The 23,589-nt window shown below is 41.5% G+C and overlaps 1 protein-coding gene across 1 annotated transcript in view; it reads left to right on the top strand.

Annotated features, from left to right (window-relative positions):
- LOC137887926 (zinc finger protein GLIS1-like) overlaps positions 1-23,589 on the top strand; it is a 36,791-nt gene extending 13,202 nt beyond the window's left edge. The window contains exons 2-9 of the mRNA XM_068731180.1: positions 1,779-2,915; positions 8,279-8,440; positions 12,970-13,083; positions 15,401-15,509; positions 16,885-17,041; positions 22,022-22,152; positions 22,271-22,369; positions 23,352-23,589. Of these exons, the coding sequence (XP_068587281.1) occupies positions 2,013-2,915; positions 8,279-8,440; positions 12,970-13,083; positions 15,401-15,509; positions 16,885-17,041; positions 22,022-22,152; positions 22,271-22,369; positions 23,352-23,494 (1,818 nt within the window). The 5' untranslated portion in view covers positions 1,779-2,012 and the 3' untranslated portion in view covers positions 23,495-23,589. The remainder of the gene's footprint in view (positions 1-1,778; positions 2,916-8,278; positions 8,441-12,969; positions 13,084-15,400; positions 15,510-16,884; positions 17,042-22,021; positions 22,153-22,270; positions 22,370-23,351) is intronic.

Genomic DNA, 23,589 nt, shown 5'->3' with positions numbered 1-23,589 from the left:
GGTGTGTGTGTGTATGTGTGTGTGTGTGTGTGTGGGGGGGGGGGATTTACAGGAAGAGTCATAAAACTGTAAACCAGACGATACCAGGAAACCTTTGGGCATCAACCTACACTTAGTGACTCCTTCGTCAGCTAATATAACTACAGAAGTGAACTTACTCATCATCTTAGCTGTGTCGGTTTCTGGCTCGTGAAATAACGATCCCATTGAATCTTTCCAATGACTAATTGCCCGTGGCGGGGATCCTGTTGTAAATTATGATCTTCAATATCTGGCAGATGGCAGAAAACAGTGGAAATCAAGTCCTTTTTAATAAACACTCAAGGACTCTTGCACAGTGGAGCTACTGTCTGTGTGACAGGGCTGGGGGAGCTTCTGTTTGACCTGCTATTTTCCAGCTTCCCTGTCCTGCAGGACTAGCTAGCGCAGAGATGTGGTCCATTACTCGTCCTCTGTTAACAAGCATCTGGACCAGGTTCCAGGCAATCGGCTGCCACACAACGACTGGCTGTTTGCTGCGAGGGTGGCCTTTAATGCCCGCTGTAATGAATCAGCCCCGACTGTTACAGCCGCTCAAAGGAAACCAAACATACACTCGGTGCAGCGTCGCACTCCCAGCTGTTTGATTGAAGCCTGCTGACAAGAAGGTCGGACACGTTCGTTTGTTTTGCTTTTACTTCATCTGGGACCGTCTCTGCTGGTCACCTTGGTCCATTTGTTGTTAATGACCGAACGCAGAGGTGCCAATGGCTGCAAATGAGGGAATAACTTTCAGAGTGTGACACTTTTTGGGTCTTGGGTTTCAACCCTTAGAATGGCATGGCAAGTAGTCACGGCAAGCTGAGTCATAGCTTTACAGCATCGCAGCAAAAAATAAAATGTTTTGAGTTCGTGGTGGAATGTATAATGTACATTTACTCAAGTACTGTACTTAAAGGGGTATTTTAAACATCACAGGCTAGTGGGGAGTACTACTGGATATGTAAAAAAAATAAGTTGTACAAAGTCCTTTGTTGCTCCAGAGGCTGGAAGAAGTATGAATGTCATTTACTTAGTAAAAAAAAAGCAATTCCAGCTTCTTAAATGTGAATATTTTCTGGTTTCTGTACTACTCTATGACAGTAAACCTAATATCTTTGAGTTGTGGACAAAACTAGACATTTGAGGAAAACGCTGATCGTCATTTTTCACTATTTTCTGACAGTGTGTGACCAAACAACTACACAAATCATAGTTGCAGCCCTACTGTTGGTGTAGGTGATTTTAAGTCTTGTATTCACTGTTGGGTAGTTGAATATATCTTGTGTATAAAACATATGATGAATTTAAAAAACATGATGTACTTTTATCTTGTTTCATCATGTTTTCCCACTGTTTTTATTTTACCTCCCAGGACAAGCAAAGATAATAAAAAAAAGTCCAAGAGATGAATACAGAATTGTGTTTGAGAACTTCTCCTCGGTTTATCTTGACCCCTAGGTTCTGAACCACTGGACTGAACTCCACCTTGACCAGTTACAACAGCCACAGGATTCATTTTGAACTTGGACGTTTCTTACTTTAACTACACTTTGTTGATAATACTTATGAGCTTTCACTTCAGTAGGATTTTGACCGCAGGACTGTAATTGGTGAATTTACTTCAATAAAGGATCTAGTTACTTCCTCACCCGCTGGTTCTCAAAGCTGTAATGTGACGTGTTTCAGAAAGTGTTTTGTATCTGATTGTTTGTCTTTTTTAAGATGACTCATCTGGGTTTGGTTTGTGTCTCCCACAGTGCAGCTCGAGAGATGACGACTGACCACGCAGCACTTTGGAACAAATGACAGGAGATTACACATGCTGAATGAGGGGATGCCAACCGCTGGAAATGAACCTAGTCTGATTACATTTGAGAACTGAAAAAAACGCTGTTGATGGCTTTACCTCCAATGGATTCCTAAAGTTTCAGCATCACTGATTCTACTGAAAGGATCTCTTGGTGGAAGTCAGCGAGAGGAGGGGGGCCAAGATGTGGCCCCCTGACCTCGGGCCTCCAGACGTCCAGCTGACTCTTCCTGGTTTTGGAAGCGTGTTTGAGGATGCCGAGGACCCTCAGGCGCCGCCCTCTTCCGGTGGCTTCTGTCAGCCCTCGATACACTCAGGCGGTCTGGGCGTGTGCTGTCTTCCAAGGACTTCCCTGTCCCTGTCCTCGCTGGGCCGTGATCTCACCTCCCTGCTCAGCTGTAAAACAGCTGGATCTCACATAGAAAAGACTGTGGAGGACTTTGCCATCACAGCGCACACAGATCCTAAAAACAACACTCAGAGGTTCAGTTGTTACCCCCAGCCCTCCCTGCCTGTATCCTATATGCTCACCAGCTGTGCCACATCTCCTCCTTTCGGCTCCCCACCTTCCTCTCTTTCCTCTTCCGCCTCCTCGTCGTCTTTATTTTTTGCATCTTCCTTGCCTCTGTCTGATGCACCTGGCGGCAACAAAACTCCTCATCTTCAAAGAAAGATGCAGGAGGAGTATCACTCGATAAAACAGGAGCCGGCGGATGATTTCTCGCCTTGTAAGAGGGAACCGTTTCAAGTGAACAACCAGCAGGCGGAGCTGTTCCATGCGGGCCAGCCCGTCCAAGGTCAGGACGGCACCCCGCATCATTTCCCGAGGCTCAATGGACCCGTAGGCCAGGACCCCAACGTGGACCAGCAGGACCAGCCGTGTCACTGGATCGACTGCAGCGCCACTTACAGCAGTCAGGAGGAGCTGGTGAGGCACATCGAGAAGGTGCACATCGACCAGCGCAAAGGGGAAGAGTTCTCCTGTTTCTGGGCCGGCTGCGTGCGACGCCACAAACCCTTCAACGCCCGCTACAAGCTGCTCATCCACATGAGGGTCCACTCCGGAGAGAAACCCAATAAATGCATGGTGAGTCGGTTTGCCTTTGTTTGGTTTGGTCGATCACGATAAACTGATTCATTTTCATTTTTATGAGAAGACAAACATAACGTTTTAATTTGAATCACATAAAAGCAAGTCATGCTTCTTCAGTACAAGGACAGCTTTCTACTGCTGCCCATTGAACAGCTTCAATAGACATGCGGTGACTTAAAAGGGAAAAGAATCCCATTCATAGATTTCCAACACTGTCAAGATGTCATGTTGGTGTGAGAGAGAAACATTAAATATTTAGCAATGATGTTCAACAGTCAGGAAACCCTCAATGCCACATACTCACACAATTCCTAATGAATTTTGAGAGGCGCAACTAAACCCATTGTCAACGACTTGAAAGCGTCCCTGACCACCAGACGCTGTAGAGCCCATACACACCAACACACATGCAAATTGCAGGCATGGGAGCGTCATCACAGGCATTTCTGAAATGGACTGGATTCAGCTGTAAAAGGTCTCAAAACAGAAATGATGTTATCAAAGCAGTAAAAATATTATACATTAGTCTCACACACATTTTGTTAAAACAAGTTGAATGTCTTTGCAAAGAATGAGAACTCGACAAGGAACATTTCAGTTGAGTTATTCAGCAAAATGCAGGATATGTAAGTTTGTAAATGACAAACTGAGAGCTGAAAGAAACTGTAGATCATATTTGGTTTTAGTTTTTGACACATGCTTGGGTACACAGGTGATGACCAATGTGAGCTCCTCTTACATCTTATCAATTTACAAATTCCAGACTTTTTTAGATTGTCGATGACCCATTCATTGATTTCATCCGTGATTTATTAAAAAATTTAGGAAATCCTGGCAACCTCTGCAGCTTATTGCCACCAACACTGCTGCGACCATTTTCAGTCAGTCGAAACAAATCTCCTCCTGTCCGACTCTACGTTGCCTTCAGATGGGCCGTTTAGAGGTTTAAGTGGGGTTTGAGAGGCTTTAACCTGCTTACAGTGCGTCTCGACTCTCAGACTGTGCTGCCGTTGATCAAGAGTCTGTCAGACAGAGAGACGATCAAACGGTTTCCTCCCCTCGCGACAGGTTTCCCTTACTCATGCGTGCCAGAGGAAGAAACGAGGCAGTGTTGAATGAATGGAGGTTGTGTCTGTTGCACCGAGCATCCAAAAACCTGCCAATTACCATGTGGTTATTCTGACAAATGCAAATAATTTATAGTTTCTAAGTAGTGATGCAATAAACTGATAAATCACTCGTTTCTGTCGGAACCATGTTCCCACAGAGAAAGCTCTTTCCCGCCGTTTTGAAGTTTCTCGTCCCTCTGAAACATGCACATAAAGTTTGAATCCTTCCGTCCCGGTTGATTCGGTTGAACCCGTGGTCACCATGTTAACTGCAAGTGTGGATTTGAATTGGAAGAACAGCTGATTTATCGGGGTTTTTTTCAGTGCAACAAAACAAACTCACAAGGTCAGTAATAGTTTGTTCTTGAGCAACCACAATGTGGTTTATTGTAGAGCTGCAGCCACTAGTCAAATAATAAATGAGTTGATGGACAGAAAATGAATCATCAGCTGTTTTGATAATTGACAGACACAAATTGAAGTTTAATTTATTTATAAAGCGAATATGTCAAATATTCTCCTGTTGCAGCTTCTCAAATGTGCTTTTCTCATTCATACGTGACAGTGCCGACCATAAATAATATCAATAATTGGGTTTGAATACATGAAAATCTTATGAATCATAATTTTAAGTAGCATGTGATATTTTAGTTTGTGAAGTTTGTTCCCACAGAGGAAACTCTTTAAACAGTTCCTGCCTTTCCATCTGTCTGAGCAGCTTGTTTTGTGGAACATGCAGGCTGTTTATAGGGGTGATGCACGATAAATCTTATCATGACAAAATAATACGACAGAACCAGACCAGGATCGCTTCATGAGGAGACAGAGACTGTGAGGGTTCTGCATTGGCCATCACAACAGTGGCCTTTTGAGCCCAAGCACCGCGTCCGTCATGAGTGTTTTTCTGAAACACAACTTTTTGCAGAGAATCCCAGAGAAGTGAGTAAACTCTCCCCGATATTCCCCGGCGTCTCCTTCGCTGTCATCAACCTGAGACTTTAATTCATAATTAATTCAGAAATCTTCACTCAGGTACACGCTTCCTACTTTAGTGAATTAGCTCATTGAATGACCTAATCTGCTGCCAGCTTGTAAATATATCACTGTGGAGAGTCGCCTTGCACACAGATTAATAAAGTTAAATCAACATCAACACACACACACACAAAAAAAGCCAGTCACACTTCACTACGTGAATAACGTCATTTTATTTTCATAAAGCGCTCAGGCCAAAACATGTAAATTTAAGTCATTCCTAGTGCAGCAATGGAAAAATGATTCTGTCATATGAATGTAGTCAGTGTGTTTGAATGAATTCAGCCTCATTTACCAGCTCGTTATGTCAAGTCTCCGATCAGACAGGTGTTACTCCGGCTGTAAACACGAGCTGCCAAAGCGTTTTTGACCCCACTGTGGTAGAGTGATCAGTCCTAGTTCACGGACATGAAGTGGCGTTCATGTGTAGATGCGTTTAAAGGGTACGTCTTGTGATATTACTGTCAACAAATCCCATCTAAAGACCAAAACCAACAATGATCTTAGTAACTAGGATTGTCTAAGTCAAACATGATGGATATCATATTTCTCTGTGCCATAGAGCTCCATTGTTGTCTAAAAACAATCATGGAAAGCACATCGCTGAGGCACAGCGTTGAGCTGGCCGACATGTTTCCTTTATTACGATGAACACGGGCACGAAAGTTAATTATGAGTCAGTCCCTCATACGTCGCCAAGACTGTCCTCCAAAGACAGATGACGGCATCAATCTTTTAAGTGTCCCACAACAACATGTGTTTACGTTCAAGTGACAAAACCCTCTAGCAGCTAGAACAATTATTATAATGGGAGCAAAGAAGGAAGTCAGATGACGTTGTCTGTGATCGCCAAAGAGGAGGAATGTCGGGGTGGACGGATGGGTCAACAAAATGTTTGCCTTTTACACGAGAGGCTGCTGTTTGTTTCCTGTTTCCAATCAACAGACCTCGTTTAGTTTTTGAAAGCGTGACATTATTGTCACCATGATGAGGAAGCTCCCATAAACTTAAAGAAGTCATTTTGACCAAAAACAATGGTCTTTCAATAAACCTAGCCATGTTGCTGAGCGGCTAAATCTCACCAAACCTTAAGCAGAATGTTGTCGTGTCATAAAACGAAAAGTATGTTGGAGCCAATGGCCTGGAAGCTCAGACAGGAAGTCAGAAAGTACTGACACATGGACTAACACCTTGTTGATTTGGTCTTTTCATGCTGTTGAATATTACATACGTTCAATAATCAAATGTTTTAATACATTCAAATGTAGATCTAAAAACCTGAACCTCTTTTAAACGTCAGACAGAGTGGAGATTAATGTTCAGTTTCCTTGATTTTCCTAGAATTTGATTTCATCTCCCAATTGTATTGTAAAAATAATAATAATGATGTCATTATTTCGATAACATAGTCTTTCAAAAACACAAAGGAAATGACAAACTGTCACAAAACTTAGATGAAACTGTGCTCGTGTTTCTACTCTCTCAAAGACTTCAGAAATCTGTTTCTATTTTGGAGCCATGTATATAAGGGTGGGGTGACATTTGTTTGATTTAAAAAATAAAATAAAGTTTTTACTACCATGGCCATGGGGGAAATTGACAAGCCAGAATGAAGAAGCATTAAATCTTTTGTCCTTTCAAAAAACGCAAACTAAAGTGTTTAGGTTTGTCAGCCCGGTCCACGTAACGTGTCTGACTTTTATACATTTCATTCACTGCTCTGCTTTTTTATGGGCTGCTTTTAATTTCTGTTTTTGTTTTTTCGTTGTTTGTCAAGACGATTTTCAAGTCTTGGATTAATTTTACCATGATGTAGTGCTTTTTATACACAGACTTATTAAAGTAAACGAGGTGATTGACATTTACTGACTCATTAGCGAGACCTAATAAAACCCCTGGAATGATTATTGGGTAGAAAAAACGTTTCCATATTTCCCTCCGGATTAGTTTAAGAAGGATGAAACACTTAATTCTGTGGTTTTAGCATCAGAACCAGGATCTCATTGCGAAACGTTATTAATCCTTTTCGGAAACAAATCTGAACTTAATCATTGTAATACCTCTTAAGTACATGTGACATTCATCTTTTTAATGTGTTGTGAAAACACATTGAAAACATTCTAAGTGTGTTGATTTTACCACATAAAGTGAATTCAGAACATTTCGAATCGTTGACATTTTTTGTAAATTCTCTCCTGTTATCGACTGGATGTTCTCGCTAAGTCAATGTTGGTGCTCCACGAGGTTTAGATCATGAGAAATATTTCCATTTAAACTTTGACTTGCATGCCAGAGATGAAAACATTTGTAATTTTAAGTCTGTGAGATTGAATGTGACACAGATTCTGTAAAGTTATAAAGCTTCAGTTGACGGAGTGCAGTGTGTAGCCTGCTGACTCTGATATTTACTTCTTGTTTGGCTCCAATCCAACAGAAACGTTTTTACCAGAACCTACCACAGTCTGGTGTGTGTGTGTGCGTGTGTGTGTGTGTGTGTGTGTGTGTGTGTGTGTGTGTGTGTGTGCGCGCGCGCGTGTGTGTGTATGTGTAGTTCTGTTCCAATTTGCTTCATGGGAAAAAAGCCCATTACCTGAAGTTTATGATTCAATAACCCAAAACGTATGAATTTATAGTGTGATATATCACCACTTTGCTAGCTATTTTTGTTGGATCAGACTTCAACATCACTCATCTGGGATGTGGGAAAGGGATTTTTATTACGTGTTAGCTACAGGCCAACCTCCTTTTAAAAGGTGCAGATGGGATTTGTGTATGATTTGTATAAGAAGATAAAAGTTTCAAAATTTACTTTAATTCCGTTCTGTTACCAGAAGCGAGTTTTATTGAGGATTTATACACGTGGATGTATGAATGTAAAATACTTAAAAGGCCCAATGAAGTTCAAACTGCCTTCCATTTTGCCTCTATTCATCATCATATATAAAATATGCACCAAACGTTGTTATGAATATACAGTAAAATGTGCCAAAAGTTGCGTGAGCATCGCCCAGTGTTCATGTTAAATGATGTTCTGACCATCATTAGGCTTTATTCTACTGGGACACCATCCTTTACCCCTGACCTATTTTAACGTTAACTCTTACTCTAATCCAAGATGACCTCTTTATTACATTATATTATATTATACGTCGCTCTCCTCAATTGGTCGTTGTGTCAGGTTGTCAGACTGTCTGTTTGTATTTTCCCTGTCAGTTTGAGGGCTGCTCCAAGGCGTTCTCACGTCTGGAGAACCTGAAGATCCACCTGAGGAGCCACACAGGAGAGAAACCGTACATCTGCCAGCATCCCGGCTGCCTCAAGGCCTTCAGCAACTCCAGCGACCGGGCCAAACACCAGCGCACACATCTGGACACGGTCAGTGACACGCAGCCACCCACCACGCGTCTTAAAGATTACACTCTTCTTTTAAAAAGCACCTTATTCTAGCAAGCAAGTGTAAAATATGAAACCAGTGAACAGAGTTTTCTATGTTCTATCTACTGAGAGAGAGATTAAATGTGTATCTACTGAAAACAGCTTAATTACAAAAGGTCAAGTGGTCCGAGCAGAAGTTGAAAAACAGATCTTCAGACAAATCCAAAAGGTATCATTAATTTAATTCAAGACCATAGCTTTCGGCGACAACTTTACAGCTGATGATTCATGTCAACTGCACGGATGAGTGAATATCAAAATCAAAGAGCTTTACTTACAGCAGGTGAGCATTTAAGGAATTAAATTGAGAGTCTCAACTTGTCGTTCTCTGCTTTTGCACTGGCGTCCTTTCATAAATAAAACACAGGCAGCAGATTTCTCCACCTAAAAACCATAAATGATGACACTGATGGGAGAATGCAGCGGGGGGTTCAGGGAAGCGGGGGTGATGAGTGATAAATTAAGGATTCTGTGGCAAAAGAAGTTATGAAATCCACCACTGATGCAACTTGAGAGAAAACAGAAAACACTCTTCTTGCTCCAAATCCAAACTTGTAAATTTAACTAGCCATTGCTCCCTGTCGTGCACCAGGTGCCAAAAAAATATCGTGCAAGTATTGTGGCTGTTTCCTATTTGGTCCTTTCATGTCCAGCGATGGAAAGTAAGTACATTTATTCAAGTACTGTGCTAAGTACACGTTTTAGGTTCTTGTATTTCTATTTTATAGTGCTTTATACTTCTACTTCACTGCATTTTAGAGACAAATATTGTACTTTATACATTTTTTGACAGCTGTAGTAATGAGTTCCTTTTGAAGATTTAGTGCCAGCGGTTGAGTTGCATTGTGGGTAATGTAGGTGCCAGGTTTTGACAAGAATTGGGTGGAGTAAAAAACAAGACATTATCTCTGGTTCGGCTGCATCTATTTCGATTCTTACTGCTTAATCAGAGTTATCTGTTAAGAACAGGATGTTCCATCACATTTGCATCAAGTCATTAGGGACATTTATGTGAAAGCCATCTATGTCTGAGCCTTTACTTCAACATATAAATGAAGCAATGTACTGTATCAAACCTCAGTCTCCTGTAGGCTTTACACACACACACACACACACACACACACACACACACACACACACACACTCCTTTATGATACAGTATTTGTTTGTAATCAGGGGTTCACTTTAATTTAAAGTGCCACTGCTCCCCTCTCTCCTCCTCCGTCTGCCGACAGCACAGAACATTCTTTGGGATCGTGAAACTACATACCTGCTGTGGATTTATTCTACAAACCACAGTTATTTTTACTCCTGCTGACAAGCGACGAGGACTTAGCAGTAATCCAGCAAATCAGATCTCTTGTTACACGGGTGAGATGGGGCTGTACGTTGCACTCCAGTGTTATTACAACAAGAGGAGAAAGTTATTTTCTCCTTTTTGTGGTTTCACGCTGGCTAATAGCGGCTTCGCAGTTGCGTCACAAATCAAGGATCAGACACATCTGGCGCCATCACTGAGCCCCAGATGTGTCCCAGAACTGTCTGAATGTAAATAATTGCTGAATATAGTATAACAACCAGCCAAGAAAAGACTGGTGTCAATACAAGTTATTTAGGTTCCACTGAATATCTTGTATTGTGTTACTAATGTTATAAATAATAGTGTGTTACGAAATATTTGTTTCCAAAGTGAGGTCAGTCTCATGCATGCGTGTCTCAACTCAAATTTACAGCTCACTTAACCTCAAACCTCAAACCGCTTTCTGCACGATTTGCTGCCTTGAGCGTTTTAAAGACTGACCGTTGGTTTTCTAGATAGAGATCAATCGGTAAATGTTGAAATGAACGAGACCAATCAGAGGCGAAATGACAAACAGCAAATGAATTTAGTTGTTTTCTATTGGACTTTGACTGCTTCGTCACTTTGCTTAGTGGAAGCATTTCAGTCATGACATCTTGAATTGCAGCAATACACGGAAAAGCTTTTGTTTCAGCCAACCCGTACATTTTATTTCTAGAATTTTGACATAACTAATTGCGCACTGACATGTGTATTCGGCAATTTATGTCCTAGTTTTAAGCAGCGGACAACCACTATGCAAACACTCACTAAGCATTCGAAGGCAGTGGGGTTTAACACTTCATTATCCTTTTTCGTCTCCCAGGGAATATTGTTCAGAAACGGTTTCATAAGAGCAAGATATCGCTCAATTTTTGGCAGCATTTAATGCCAGGCACTGTAGAGGAGTAGTTCTGATGCCAGATCTGCGTTAAGAGTCATTGCACATCTGAAATGTATTCTTTCCTGCCCTTAAGTGTACTAAACATTCCCCACTGCAGCTGTTTGCTAAATTCATCCCTTTAACAGAAGTATAGTTTTGGTTTTATTTTTATTAATACTGACTGTTTGGTTCTCTTTTTTTTTTTCTTATATCCCTCACAAATCCTACTTTTTCTTATTTAAAAAAAAAGAGCAACTTCTGAATGATTCTTTGTGCTTTTGAACTAATACATGATTTGTGCTGTTTTAAAAAGGAATTTTAGAGCCGTTTATTCAATTAACATTGTGTTCTTGGTAATAACACCTGTGAACAGAAGATTCTGGGACATAAACCGCTAAAATTCAACTTAATAATTTACATGTGTGTTCATGAAAGCTTAATTGACTCCAACAAAGGGAACACAAATCTGTAATGAATTAGGCTCCAGGAAACGGCCGTCTTTACTCACCCAAAGGTACAACTTTGAGATCATAAAATATAATTATATCAACCAAAAGACAGAAACGTACTGCTTTCACGTTAAACTGTGCAAATACATTGATACGTAAGAACTTTTTCCAATAACTGTTAACAATACAACCACATTTCAAAGCATCTCGGTGTTTGTTATAATGTCTTCATGCCTCTGCGCTGACGACGGCCATGACCCAGAGGCGTTATGTTTTCAGTTTGTCCGTCCGTTCCATTCTTGTGAACGCGATATCTTCCAATTTGGCACAATCGTCCACCTGGACTCGAGGATGAGCCGATTGGAATGTGGAGGTCAAAACTGCGACGTGACTGCTTGGCAGAGGCTTACAACCGTAACAGTTGTGAAATGACTTTTGAACCTTTGCTATGAAAGGTTTACTCCATCGAGAAACTACCTGCTGAAATACATCATCTTTCATTTTTATACTGATAGCAGGTATGATTATCTGAAGTTTAGTCCATCAGTGAATAAGGTGATGAATGGCTGAGCAGCTGTTCCTCTGTAACTCTTCCCTCTCTTCCTCTCTTTAAGCCGGCAGACGAACGGTAAATATCCTCCATTTTTCAGTTGAGGAGTGCGTTATGTTAAATGTTGACATAGTCTCCATGTCCTTCCTCTCTCTGTTAGTACATATGTCATGTAAAGGAACCACATGTATCCTAATGTTTGTGTGTATCATACACAGGACTACTGTTCACAGTCTCACATCTATGAACCATCTGGATATGACTCATTTTAACTCCTGCTATTATTTGTAAACACAATTATATTGTGTGTTTGACATCATACCCATAAACCATGTGATGTGGTGAATGTTGTGACCTGGTTTACAAAGTCCTGTATTTGCATGAGTGGTTGAAGTATAGAGTATATAATAGAGGGTTCGGTCGGCACCATTTTGTCCAGTAGTGGAAAGAAACTAAATACTTTTTCTCAAGTACTTTTTAACTCCTCCGTATTTATTTGACAGTTATAGTTACTAGTTTCAAAAACAAACATATGATCAGTTTAAGAAATTCAGTTTGTGAAAGATGAAACCGGTAGTTTGCCCCCCCCCCCCCCCCCCCCCCCCCCCCCCATACACACACACACACACACACACACACACACTTTTCAGATAGTTCCATTTAAATAATTATTCAAACCCCAAAGAGATGAGCAAAGATTAGGGAAAGGTCCAAAAATGTTACTGACTTTAGTGAAGCAGAACTTTATTTTTTTTATTTTTGTTTTCTACCCCAATAATCATCTCATTTTTATATTTATTATGACACAGTATTGGAGGGGGCAACAAAGCATTTTAATACTTAAGTAGGATAAGTAAGATTTTAAATGAAGGACTTTTACTTGTAATGGAATACTTGTACATCGCGGTATTGGTACTTTTGCTGAAGTAAGAGATCTGAGTACTTCTTCCACCACTGATTTAGTCAACGATGAACCTAAAAATACCATAAACAAATGAACACTTATACAATGCATAGAAATAAATTACATATAATGTGTATTTCAGGGTCTACTTTGTTGTTTGGTGACACGTTTTTCAAGTATGCACAGAAATGTTTTGGACGTGTTATATGTCAGATTGTGTTTGTGGAACATGAAAACACACTTTAGAGTACTCTGAAGTATTGCTTTTCTCATAGTTTTCTCTCTTTCTTTCTTTTTTCTTCTTCCCTCCTCTTCAAACTCTGCTTGTCGTGGTTCGTTCACAGAAGCCGTACGCCTGTCAGATCCCAGGATGCACCAAGCGTTACACCGATCCCAGCTCGTTACGAAAGCACGTCAAAGCTCACTCAGCCAAAGGCCTTCAGGACAGGGAGGTCAAGGTAACGACTGCCACTGTGTTCTTACATGTTGGACATTTAGCTGAATGGGAATGGGATAAGTTCTCTGGTCACCGTCATATTTCATAAAAACCGTCCTGTGTTTCTAAAGATAGATTAGGTTAGATTATATTAGATTAGATGTGGCGGAAGGGCTATGAATAAAAAGGGTTTATGTAAACTGTTTTCTTTTATTCTGAAGTACTTTTGTATTACTTTTAGTGGCATTTATCAAGCTTTTATTGGACAGGGACATTGGAGAATGAATTACAACTAAGGCACACTGCTGGACTCAAACCAGTGGCTTTGTGGCTACATGGTCAGCTAGCTACCACAAAGCCCTCATAAACTATTTCTTTATAACTTGACGGTCATGTCATCTTTCTCCAGGACCTCAAATGCACAAAAATGATATTAACTTTCATTGGAATTTGATTTTGTACTAAAATACGATCCATGTCGTCTAGCGGTTAACCCTAATCTTTACTAATCTTGGTTTCTGTGCAGTTTTTTTTTTAAATGATGCAAATACTGTTTCAGAAACGTTTCTGTCATGATAACAATAGCATTCAACTTAAAAACCACAATTCATGACTATTTATGAAAATCATCAAATTCAAAGATATATACTCGGCATATTTAAAAAGATAAATGTCAACTTCAGTATCAATTTCCCAAACTCTGATATTATCGGTGCAGAAGCAGTGTTACTTACTGAGAGACGATAATCCTATTCAATAATAATGAGATAAGTTAAGATGGAGCTAAATAGAGCTTTATTTATCCTGCTTTGCTTTACAAAGAATGAAAAAGTGCAAATATGCATTATCCATAAGCATATCTCAAATCTAAGATATACTCAATGTCAGAAGTATAAACAATGTTAGCGGTAAGAATCATAAAAGGCTCATATCTCAAGTTGCTTCTTAATGAGTTGTGAGGATCACAACTCATTAAGTTACATACAGAGTGAGCAGCTCAGAAGTGATAGAGCTGGAAATACAACGTTTAGATATCACAGATCATGTCTGAACGCACAGCAGTGAGGAAGAATGAAGAAGACAGATCCTGATTGTGTGTCGACTAGAGCTAAAGTACAGGAAGTGAAGATAAGGAGTAAAACATCAACGCTCAACGGAGGGAAGAAGAACAGAACTGACTTTTGTATCGCCTCTTAGGTTCTGATAATAGTACAACATAACATAACAAAATGACTGAAACAGTATGGAAGTTTGTTCCACCTTTGGAGAATTACGTTTAATGTTAAGGGCGGAGTGAAATGGTTCCGTCCTTTCTAAGAACCTTAGGGTTCCTCAGTGGTTCTAGGTAGCACCCTGTCTGTGCGTGTAGAACCCTTGTTTCTGAGAGAAAGGGATGGAGAGCAGCAGGAGGAGAGAGTCAGCATGTTTATGATTCAGTAGGATGAAAAACAAAGTATTACACACGCTCCCTGGAAGTCCGAATAGGGAGCCTATTGTTCGGCATTATCTGGGCCTTGTTTGTTTTCTATGGACCGTCAGTGACACTGGGGCTTTGTGTGTATTCCCATGGCTTGTTTGCTTTAAACAGAAACACGTGTGCTTGTAAGTTGTGACATGGCTAACACGCCCTGCGCTGCAGTAAACCCTGTGGGGCTGAAGAGGACTTTGAAATATTAAACATGCACTTCATAAAGTCCTCACGGTTATAGATTTTCCCCGAGCTGATGCGTCACAGCTATTGAAGTTTGAATCTTCATAAACACTGGTTTGGGCGCACATTTTTCGCAGATTATTCATACCCCTTTTGTGGTTCCTGGGTGTCCTTCGCGAGCTTCTCAGCGGGTCCCGGAGCTGTCCATAATGTGTTTTGGAAAGTCCTGGGGGATCCCCTGTTAGCGCTGGATAATAAAGTAAATTGTCCTGCCTTAACTTTGTTAGAACATTTTGGAATAAGATTGCCTAACAAGATTTCTGGATATCGAGGAGCTGGATCGCAGGACGAAACACGAAGCGGGCATCTGGTTCAAGCATCATTTCTCTGGAAAATGAACAGTAGAAAAGTGCCTGCAGAAATCTCACTGTGTTTTCAATTGTTCTACTGTATATAATCAAAAGAGAAGTAGATCATTTCAAAGTTTGGCTCCATGGGAGCTGCGTTGCCCAACAGCAAAACACAATTGGAAGACGAGTACACTGTAAGCTGCAGCTTTAAGATAATTGCTCCCATCCCTACATGCAGGCAGGCATCCGCACATGCCCACCAACGTGAAAACACTAAATGCACCAAAATATACATCCATCATTTACCAGTGTATGTTACATTGTGTTTGGTCTGACAGGTGCAGGGGCACACAATGCTGGAATCGGACGTTTTGAGCGATTGTCTGGCGAGGCAGCATCTCCACCAAGGAAACGGCTCACCTTTACCCAGCTTAGATGACTACACAGGTAAGCACGGATGAGACGGAGGCAAAATCAAATGGATATCTGCGTTTACCTCTGTGGAAATGAGCGAAAAAACAAAGAAAAAGGGGTAATTGCCCAAACACCTGGGCCGTTAAGCTGTCTCTTTCATTTTCTCCCATGGCCTCATTTGCTCCTTTTCCTCTCCCTCCTCTCCCCATTCCTTCGATGATAGCTCATCATGCCAGTGTTTACCTTGTCCAATTACCGGGCACTGACTGCGGGCGAGTTGGCCCTCTCCCCGCTCGTCCCTCAGCTTCTCCAAACCTGGTTTTCCAGCCAAGCTCTTTTTCTTTCCCTTTCAATGGCTGAACCGGGATCAAGAAGCTGTCAGGTACACTGAGGCTCATTTGGCAAAAGAGAGGGGAGAGTGTCCAGGAGAGCTGTCCATGTCTATTACTTCAGACTACTTGCAGCTTTACCCAGAAGACTTTGAGGGAAAAGCCTCAAACGGCAACACTAACAGCTATGTTTATTCAGGGGGAAACAAGCATGTCAGTGTTTAATTCTGAAAAGGTCCCAAGAGGACTTACTCCTTATCAGAAATGGCCAAATGTTACTCTCCGACTGTTGTGTATATACCTGCGTATGTACATTACTGTGCTGGTTTTACGGTGACATATGCTATCATCATCAGCTGCCCTTAAACTCAAAGCCAAGTGTTGAAAGCCCTGCTGGTATTTGTGTTAATGCTTTAAATTAGTGTTGTTTTCAGTATTTAACACTGACCTCCTCTAGGTTTTAAAAGTGTCCCTGAAGAGTTTGTGTTTTGATTCTTTGCAGGGAGCCAGAGCTGTCCATAGAAATTTGCCAAACTACTCTCACAGCTTTAACCACACCTCTGTGTGTTTAAAATAATTGTATTTTTGACAGAATAAAGCGAAACTATTTTTAACTACAGCCTCTGTTTCTTGCTAGTGCAGTTAGCCGCTAGTTTTGTCTAAAGCTTTAGTGCTGAATTGTAATAATTCAAGAGTTCCAGCTCTTTAGATTTTCATATCTTTGTATGAAGTATTTTACAGTTTTGGACTGTTGGTCAGACAAAACAAGCAATTCACATTTTCACATTTTGAACTTTCTTCTGACATTTTATAGACTGTTAATTGATAAATTAATAACTTTAAAAAAAGTGTCAGAGGAATGTAGAATGTAGTAATGATTAGCTGTAGCCTTAGCTCGCTTGCGTTGTTAGCGGACAACATGAACCGCTAACTGTGCTAGCAGGACTCTCCATGTATTTAGCCAAGTTTCTATGGACGTTCTGGTAAATCTAAGTCAACCTTAGCTGCAGAAACCTCTGAAAAGGTACAACCTTAAATCTAGATTTTCAGTAAAGTGCTTTTTTTTTTTCCTCCTCCAGGTGTGTATTCAAACTGCAGCTCCGTCCACAACAGGGCGACTTCTGAGTTTCTCCCTCCATCAGCAGACCCCTGCTCCAGGTATCGAGGCCTGGAGGGGAACTTTGACGCCAACAGCCCCATAGCTTCGCTACCAAGCGCAGGAAGCATGAGAGAGGGGTGAGTGTGAGATCAATGCACGCAGATTTAAGTAGTTAAACGTGTTGCGGCCCCAAAGTCAATTATTTATTTATTAAATAAACAGTGAACACATGGGCTTCTTCAGCAATGCTGTTGTTATAAACATTTGCTTCTTGGAACGTTTTGCCACTGGCAAGTGGAGGTTACTTGCCTTGCTCATGGGCAGCTCAACAGTAGATGTCGAAGCAGAAGCAGCTTATTTTTTTCCATTTTGAATTGCTGTGTGTTTTATTGCACTTGTCACATTGCTTCGTAGAGTGAAGTCACCGTTAAGAAAAACGACCTTTCAAATCATCAGATGCAGCTGTAAACAATGAAAGTCAAAAAATATATTTTTATGTTGTCACTGTCATGCATTTTGAAATGATATTGCTTTTATGTCTTTAAAAGAGGGTATTTTACTACTGCTGTCCTAATGATTTTCAGAGGCAAACTTAAATGGTCAGTTCATCCAAATCACACAAAAAAAAAAAATCCCCACATTTTCCCTCTTCCCCCTGCTGGTGCCTGGCAAAGATTTGAGTTATCTGCTGCAGAGACTTCTGCTGCCAATCCGATACAATGGAGCTGAAAGAGATTTAATTTGCATTTGGCAGTTTTCATCCGGAGCTATTTTTTCTGCGAAAGATAAAAATAGGGAAAACTGACCACAGTTTTCTTCTCATCTGTTTTATTTTTCGGATGTTCGCCCCAAAATCTTTATCCATTTGACAAATCTGGTTCGTACGAAAGCATTTTAAAACTGCTTAACCCTTCCTCCGATCGCTACGTCAAACCTCGGATACACGGACGCCATCAAAAACCCTGCCGGGATGTGACTTTCCTTCGCCTCTCTTGTCTGTGAAGCAGCACAAGCCCAGAAACGGGGAGATTGATGTGAGCTTGTGCATTCTTGAATAAACCAGAGACATTATCACCAGAGATGGAGTTATGGCTTTGTGGTCGCACTGATTGGGTAGTCGCAGGCCACAGAACTTATGTGTACTGTAAACTGAGACAAATTTTGTCTAGCCCATGTATAAAAGTAGACGTGAGACTAAAATTGATACAGCTGAGGGCCTCCAGGCCAGCAGATTCTGAACAATATGGCCTCAAATCATTGGTCATTGAAGAATTGCCCGTAAACTAACTTTTATTGGCACAACAGTAACAACAAAGGCAGTGGATCCAATAAAAAGAGTGTTGATAAGGGCCAGAATAACATTTTTGTGATTTAATAAGTGATATAAAATCTGCACATAAAATGCACATAGTTTCCCATGAAATTCTCCAGTACTTCCAAGAATCACTGTTATTGAATGGGCTTAAGGTCTTGGAAGAGGAGTTAAAAGGAGAGTTAAGATGGTTTGTTCTCTTTGATGGTTTGTTCTCTTTGAACAAAACCTTCAAAACTATAAGCGTTGTGTTTATTATTGACCGGGGAAGCAGCAGTTTGACAAAAGATTCTTAGCGCAAAGTTCACTTGCTGGAAAGCTGGATTTATTTATTTTTTTAAACTTTTCATCCAGTTTTTGAAACGTTCAGCCATGACCTCCGTGCCCTGGAATATTTTCCAGTAAGTGAACCTTGAGTGAAAATGTTTTGTTATTTTTAAAAATGCTGTTATTATGTTAGTATTAGTATAGAATATAAATTTTAAAAAAAATGCTTTTTTCAAATGCATATAAAATGCATTTCAATCAGGAGAGACGAGTCAGATAAGAAAAGATAATTGTTTTTTGTGAACAAATGATATGTGATGATGAAGTCTTCAGAGTCTTTGGCGATTGGACTCTACGGGGAGATTTGTAATCGAGGGGCGTCTGCCCTGAGCAGCAGCATGATGAATCCCCCCGTGGAGTCCAGACACTGGTGGTGGTGGCGGCTGATGAATCTGCAAAGATTGGGCGGAGATGGGGAGGTGGAGGGTTGCGTAACAGCATCATGAACGTACTGAAGGTAGAGAGGCAGTCATATTTAACAGAGTCAGCAGAAAGATGATAGGCCAACGATGTAATTGTGTCGTTGTGCTATTGGATAGAAGAGACCAGCTGATCTGGACAGCTGATATCATGATCATGAGTGAGCATGCATGAGGAGTGGCAGATGTATGAGAAATAAATTACAGGCTTAGGCATTAGGTACATTTAAAGTCCTCTAAATAATAAAAAAAAAAAGAAGCAAATTGCAAATACAAACATGTGTCCCCCCAGTCTTTATTTTAGAAACAAAACTGCATTTAATTTTAGCTGAATGTGAGACGACCTCTAACAGGCCATGAGAAACCTAAAAAGTTATGGTGATGGATCCTTGAAAGTTCAATAAAAACAATTACAATAAACAGAATAACTACTGAACTTTAGCAGGATTTCGCCCTGATGTCTTGACTTGAAAAGATCCTGTTTTGGGGTAAAACTAACCAATTTAAAGTTGTTGGAGTTCACCAAACAAAGCCATATGTTAGTCAACCTGTAAATCCTTCGATGTGTCGCTCAGCTTTGGGTGTCTGTCTGTGTTTGAAGGACATACAACTGTACTCGCCTTTAATGCAGCATCTCTCAGCCTCCATCTCCTCAAAGTTTGCAGCCAGAGCTTCCATGACGCTCTGCACAATCTGTCCATTGACGTCTCTTTATAGACACTGAGGATGTCATAGAATCCCTCCGGTGACCGCAGAGTACGACGACCTGCCAAAGGCAATAGCAGACAAGCACTTGTTTTTTCCCCCAAATGACTTAGCGAGACATTAAACACGTGAAAGTAAATTATCTGTGCTTCACGGCATCGGGCTCTGACCTCATAGACAAGCGAGTGTTTACTCTGGCTGAGACGAGCCATTTCGACTTCTTTTAATTATTTAATACTTGAGGGATTCAGAGGCCCCCGCGCTAAAGGCTTGTCCATCAGCGAGTATTTGTGATGTGCAGCGTCGGTGTGTTTTGCGGTCGTGGAGAGCTGGGTTGGCTTTTTGGAGAGCAGCGTCTCCGTCAGATGCAGACACACTAACCGGGATGGCTCTCACACAGAAACACTATTATACACTTTGAAGGAAAGAGGAGTAATGAAGTTTACTTTGCAGAAGCCCCGTCTGACATCGGATCCAAATAGCCAGTTTCACTAAAATGTTTTGACATGTCCACACATTTTTGTATTTACCGTATCTCTAACGTGCAATAAGTGCGCTCTAGTGTCTCTTAAGTACTTGATTGGTAGCGCTTAGATCACATTAAATCTCCATCTGTGTTACATACGTTCTACATGATCCTCTGTGATCCGGTAAATCTGTGTCACGGCATCTTTCCTCTGCCAAACCTGAAAAACGGATCAGTTTAGCGTGCACAAGCTGGCACCTTCTAGTAAACCCACTCATCTCCCCCTCTGATCCAGTCCAACTGTGCTGGCTTTAAAAAAAAAAGAAAAAAAGCAGCCAAGAGTTGCGTACGACACAATGCGCTTATAAACACATGAGCTTAAATTCTGCAAGCAGGATTCTTCTCATTCCAGATACAAGGAGGGCAGCTGGCTGCAGTTAGAAAAGAAAAGAAAAGAGAAATGATGAAGGGCTTTAGCCGGTAAAATATGATCAGAGGAACAGTTTCCTGAGGCGGTGATGACAGTCGCTCCCTCAGGCGTGGGCTCTCTGTTGAGCTCATGCATCTGAGACGTTTTTTTGGGTACACCGGCCACAAAAACGACAGGACCGACCCAGCAGGGGCCGCGCACGGCACGGCTCAGACATCCCAGCTATGTTGTTGCAGCGTCGCAAGAATGTAAGCCGTGGAACAGCCGCGGTTGTTTAGAGTTAAGGTCAACTCCGATGGTTCTGGGGCCACCGAAGGGGGAATCCAGAGAAGTGTTGAATTCTTGGGGCTCGCAGTCATCGCGGCACATTTATTTCAACAGTCGTACTATATCAAAGCCCACTTTGTTTACATAATCCTATACAAAGCCTGGTCTTTATTACCTTGGAAAGCCGCAGCCATCTGTAAGTTATATCAGTTTGGGTTTCAAAAAGTCCTTCTGATTAGTTTTGGCTTTTATTGTGTTTCTCCACCAAACACGGAGGCTGTTAAATTAAACGTAATAGCATTTGACATGGGAAATGGGTAATAAAGAGACCTGGGGATGATAAATGATAGATATGTAAAGAAATCTCCAAACATTTCCTTTTTTTATAGCTGGTCAGATGAAAATATAGATGGCGCTTTGGGCCAGCAGCCATCGGCATCTCTGACAAGGCCTGGCTTGTTTATGAAGCCCACTAAAACCCTTCCAGCAGAAACCAAGGCCATTTGGCTCTCTGGGGACCAATACGGTCCAGTACATCATCCAGGAGGGTTCTCAGGCCTGAGAGCCAACGGGGGGGGGGGGGGGGTTCAAATACCCTATTGGGGGGGATTTCAGCTACATATCTCCTTGGAGAGATATTCGCTCTTTCTTCTTGTCGACTTGGCTCCACTGACTCATTCGTTTCCATGTCGAGTCAGAGTGTTTGTGCACAGTCAGCACATTCTTGGAGCGTAGCGATGGATACAAAGCCCGCCTACATTACCCCCCTCGAGGTGGAAACGCTTCCTTGTGTAAACTGCACTGTTTGTACAAGAGTTTTAAGTATTTACGTGATAACACAGCTGCTGCCACACTGTCAGAAGTAATGGCATGAGTACTTGTTCTGCGTTTGATTTGATCCGAGATGTTTGTGTCAAACTTTAATAAAAACTAGTTTTAAACAGGTCAGAAATGTCAAATCTGCTGCTTAGTTTAAATTGAGTCCTATCATAAGACTAATGATTTCCCTCTAAAGTTCTTTATCTAATTCACTCAAATGAGTCTAAAAGTGAGTCCAGGGCTGCAATAGTGATCGGGCTTTCATGTTTGAAGCAACAGTATCTACGATTAAAACATAAATTAATCAGGTTTAAAGGTTCATCATGGTTGCATAAATGTTCATGTTGCTACCCGGTGTCGCGTCGTCAACAGAAACGGACCGTCGTCGTTGTTCATGTCCGCTGACGTCAGCCCAGTGAGCTCCTCGTCAGACAGAGTGGACGTCCAGCTGCAGGGCTACCACAAAACCTACAACCACCAGCAGGTGTTCTCACAGCAGCAAGGTACGGACGGCGTCTACAGAACATGTGTCGGCATCAGCAGCCTCAACGCATCGGTATGACAAATCGGGGTTTTTTTTGTGCTTCTGTTCTTTTGAAGTTCCCTCTGTGTTTCTCTCAGGATGTCTGTACGGAGAGGGAAAGGTGGCTCAACCAGTCAGCGATGGAGGCTTCGAACCCGCCAGTTACTTCACAACCTCCTCCGCCTCTCACTCGACAGGTAAGACAGCAGAGCGAAGGCGTCCATATGCTCCAATCAGAGTGCTTCTTCGCTGTGATTGGCCAGATGGGCGGTGGCGGGACAGTAAGCTGGGTTTGATCTTCTCTCTCCAGGTGTTTTTTTCATCCCCACCTGTCATTGAGCTCATTCTCTTAAAATAACAACCTGAGAGGAAATGATGAAAATTCAGGAAAGAAACTGTAAAATACTGCAAACATCTTTTTGTACACTTGGGTGAGGTGGAAGTTGGTGTGCTGATAAAAAGGTGAGGAAGAACAATGGAAGCATACTTGGAGAATCAATCAAGACGTACATGAAGAGTTTGCTGAAGAGACGAAAAATGTTTTCAAAAGCTTTGTGTGGATCGATGAGGAGACTTTAACTTTCCTCAAGTTAACTCGAGAAACAAACATTAATACTATATTTCCATCATGTTTTCTTCATTTTCTTGCCCTACCGTTGTCTGGATCTCTTTTAATTGCATCATCTCGTTGCTGCCTCTTCTTCTGCAGTGGTTTAATGGCACCTGACTGGAGCATTAGCGCCACCAGCTGCTCATCTGGATGAATTCACATAACAGTAGTGATTGGAAACATGCAGACATTTCCATTTTCTTTCTTTTTCTGAAAATGATGATAAAAAATGTGCTACATTTGGAGGGAAACTTGACTCAGCTATATCTGTCACTTTCAATGTGAACAACTGAGTGCAACACCATGAACCCCTTTAAGGAGAAACTTGCTCCGCTGACCTCCTTCCTCCTCTTTATCACGACACGGGCAACACATCGGACAGACTTTGTTTCTGTTACCTTGGTCTTTTAAACTCACATCTCATTGTACATTTATTTAACCGGACTGGCAGTCTGCATGTAGTTCTGGTCTGCTGGTGAATTCCTCTTATCTGCTCACTTTGCTTGAAGAGGATTTGGTGTTAATGGCAACAAAATATACATAAGTTTTCTGTTTTTACCTCCCCTCAGGGTTCGACTTGTTGCAGGAGCTGCAGGGTCAGGCGGGCGGCGGTTACTCCATGTCTCCCTGCTCGGACGACAGCTTCCTCTTCCAGGCGGGAGGCGTCGACCGCTGCCTCAACCAGATCTACTCCATCTACCTGGACTCATGATGGGCCACCCAGAACCAACGAAAACCTGCGGACAAAATGCATCAGACAATCACAACAACGGTATACTGTTGATTCAAGGCTGAAGTTGGCTGAAT

This window comes from Cebidichthys violaceus, unplaced genomic scaffold, assembly GCF_023349555.1.
Source record: "Cebidichthys violaceus isolate CVI_PGR_0920_01 unplaced genomic scaffold, fCebVio1.0.p SCAF_104, whole genome shotgun sequence".
NCBI lineage: Eukaryota > Metazoa > Chordata > Actinopteri > Perciformes > Stichaeidae > Cebidichthys > Cebidichthys violaceus.
The sequence above is the reverse complement of the archived record's forward strand: the minus strand, read 5'-3'. Positions and strand labels throughout refer to the sequence as shown.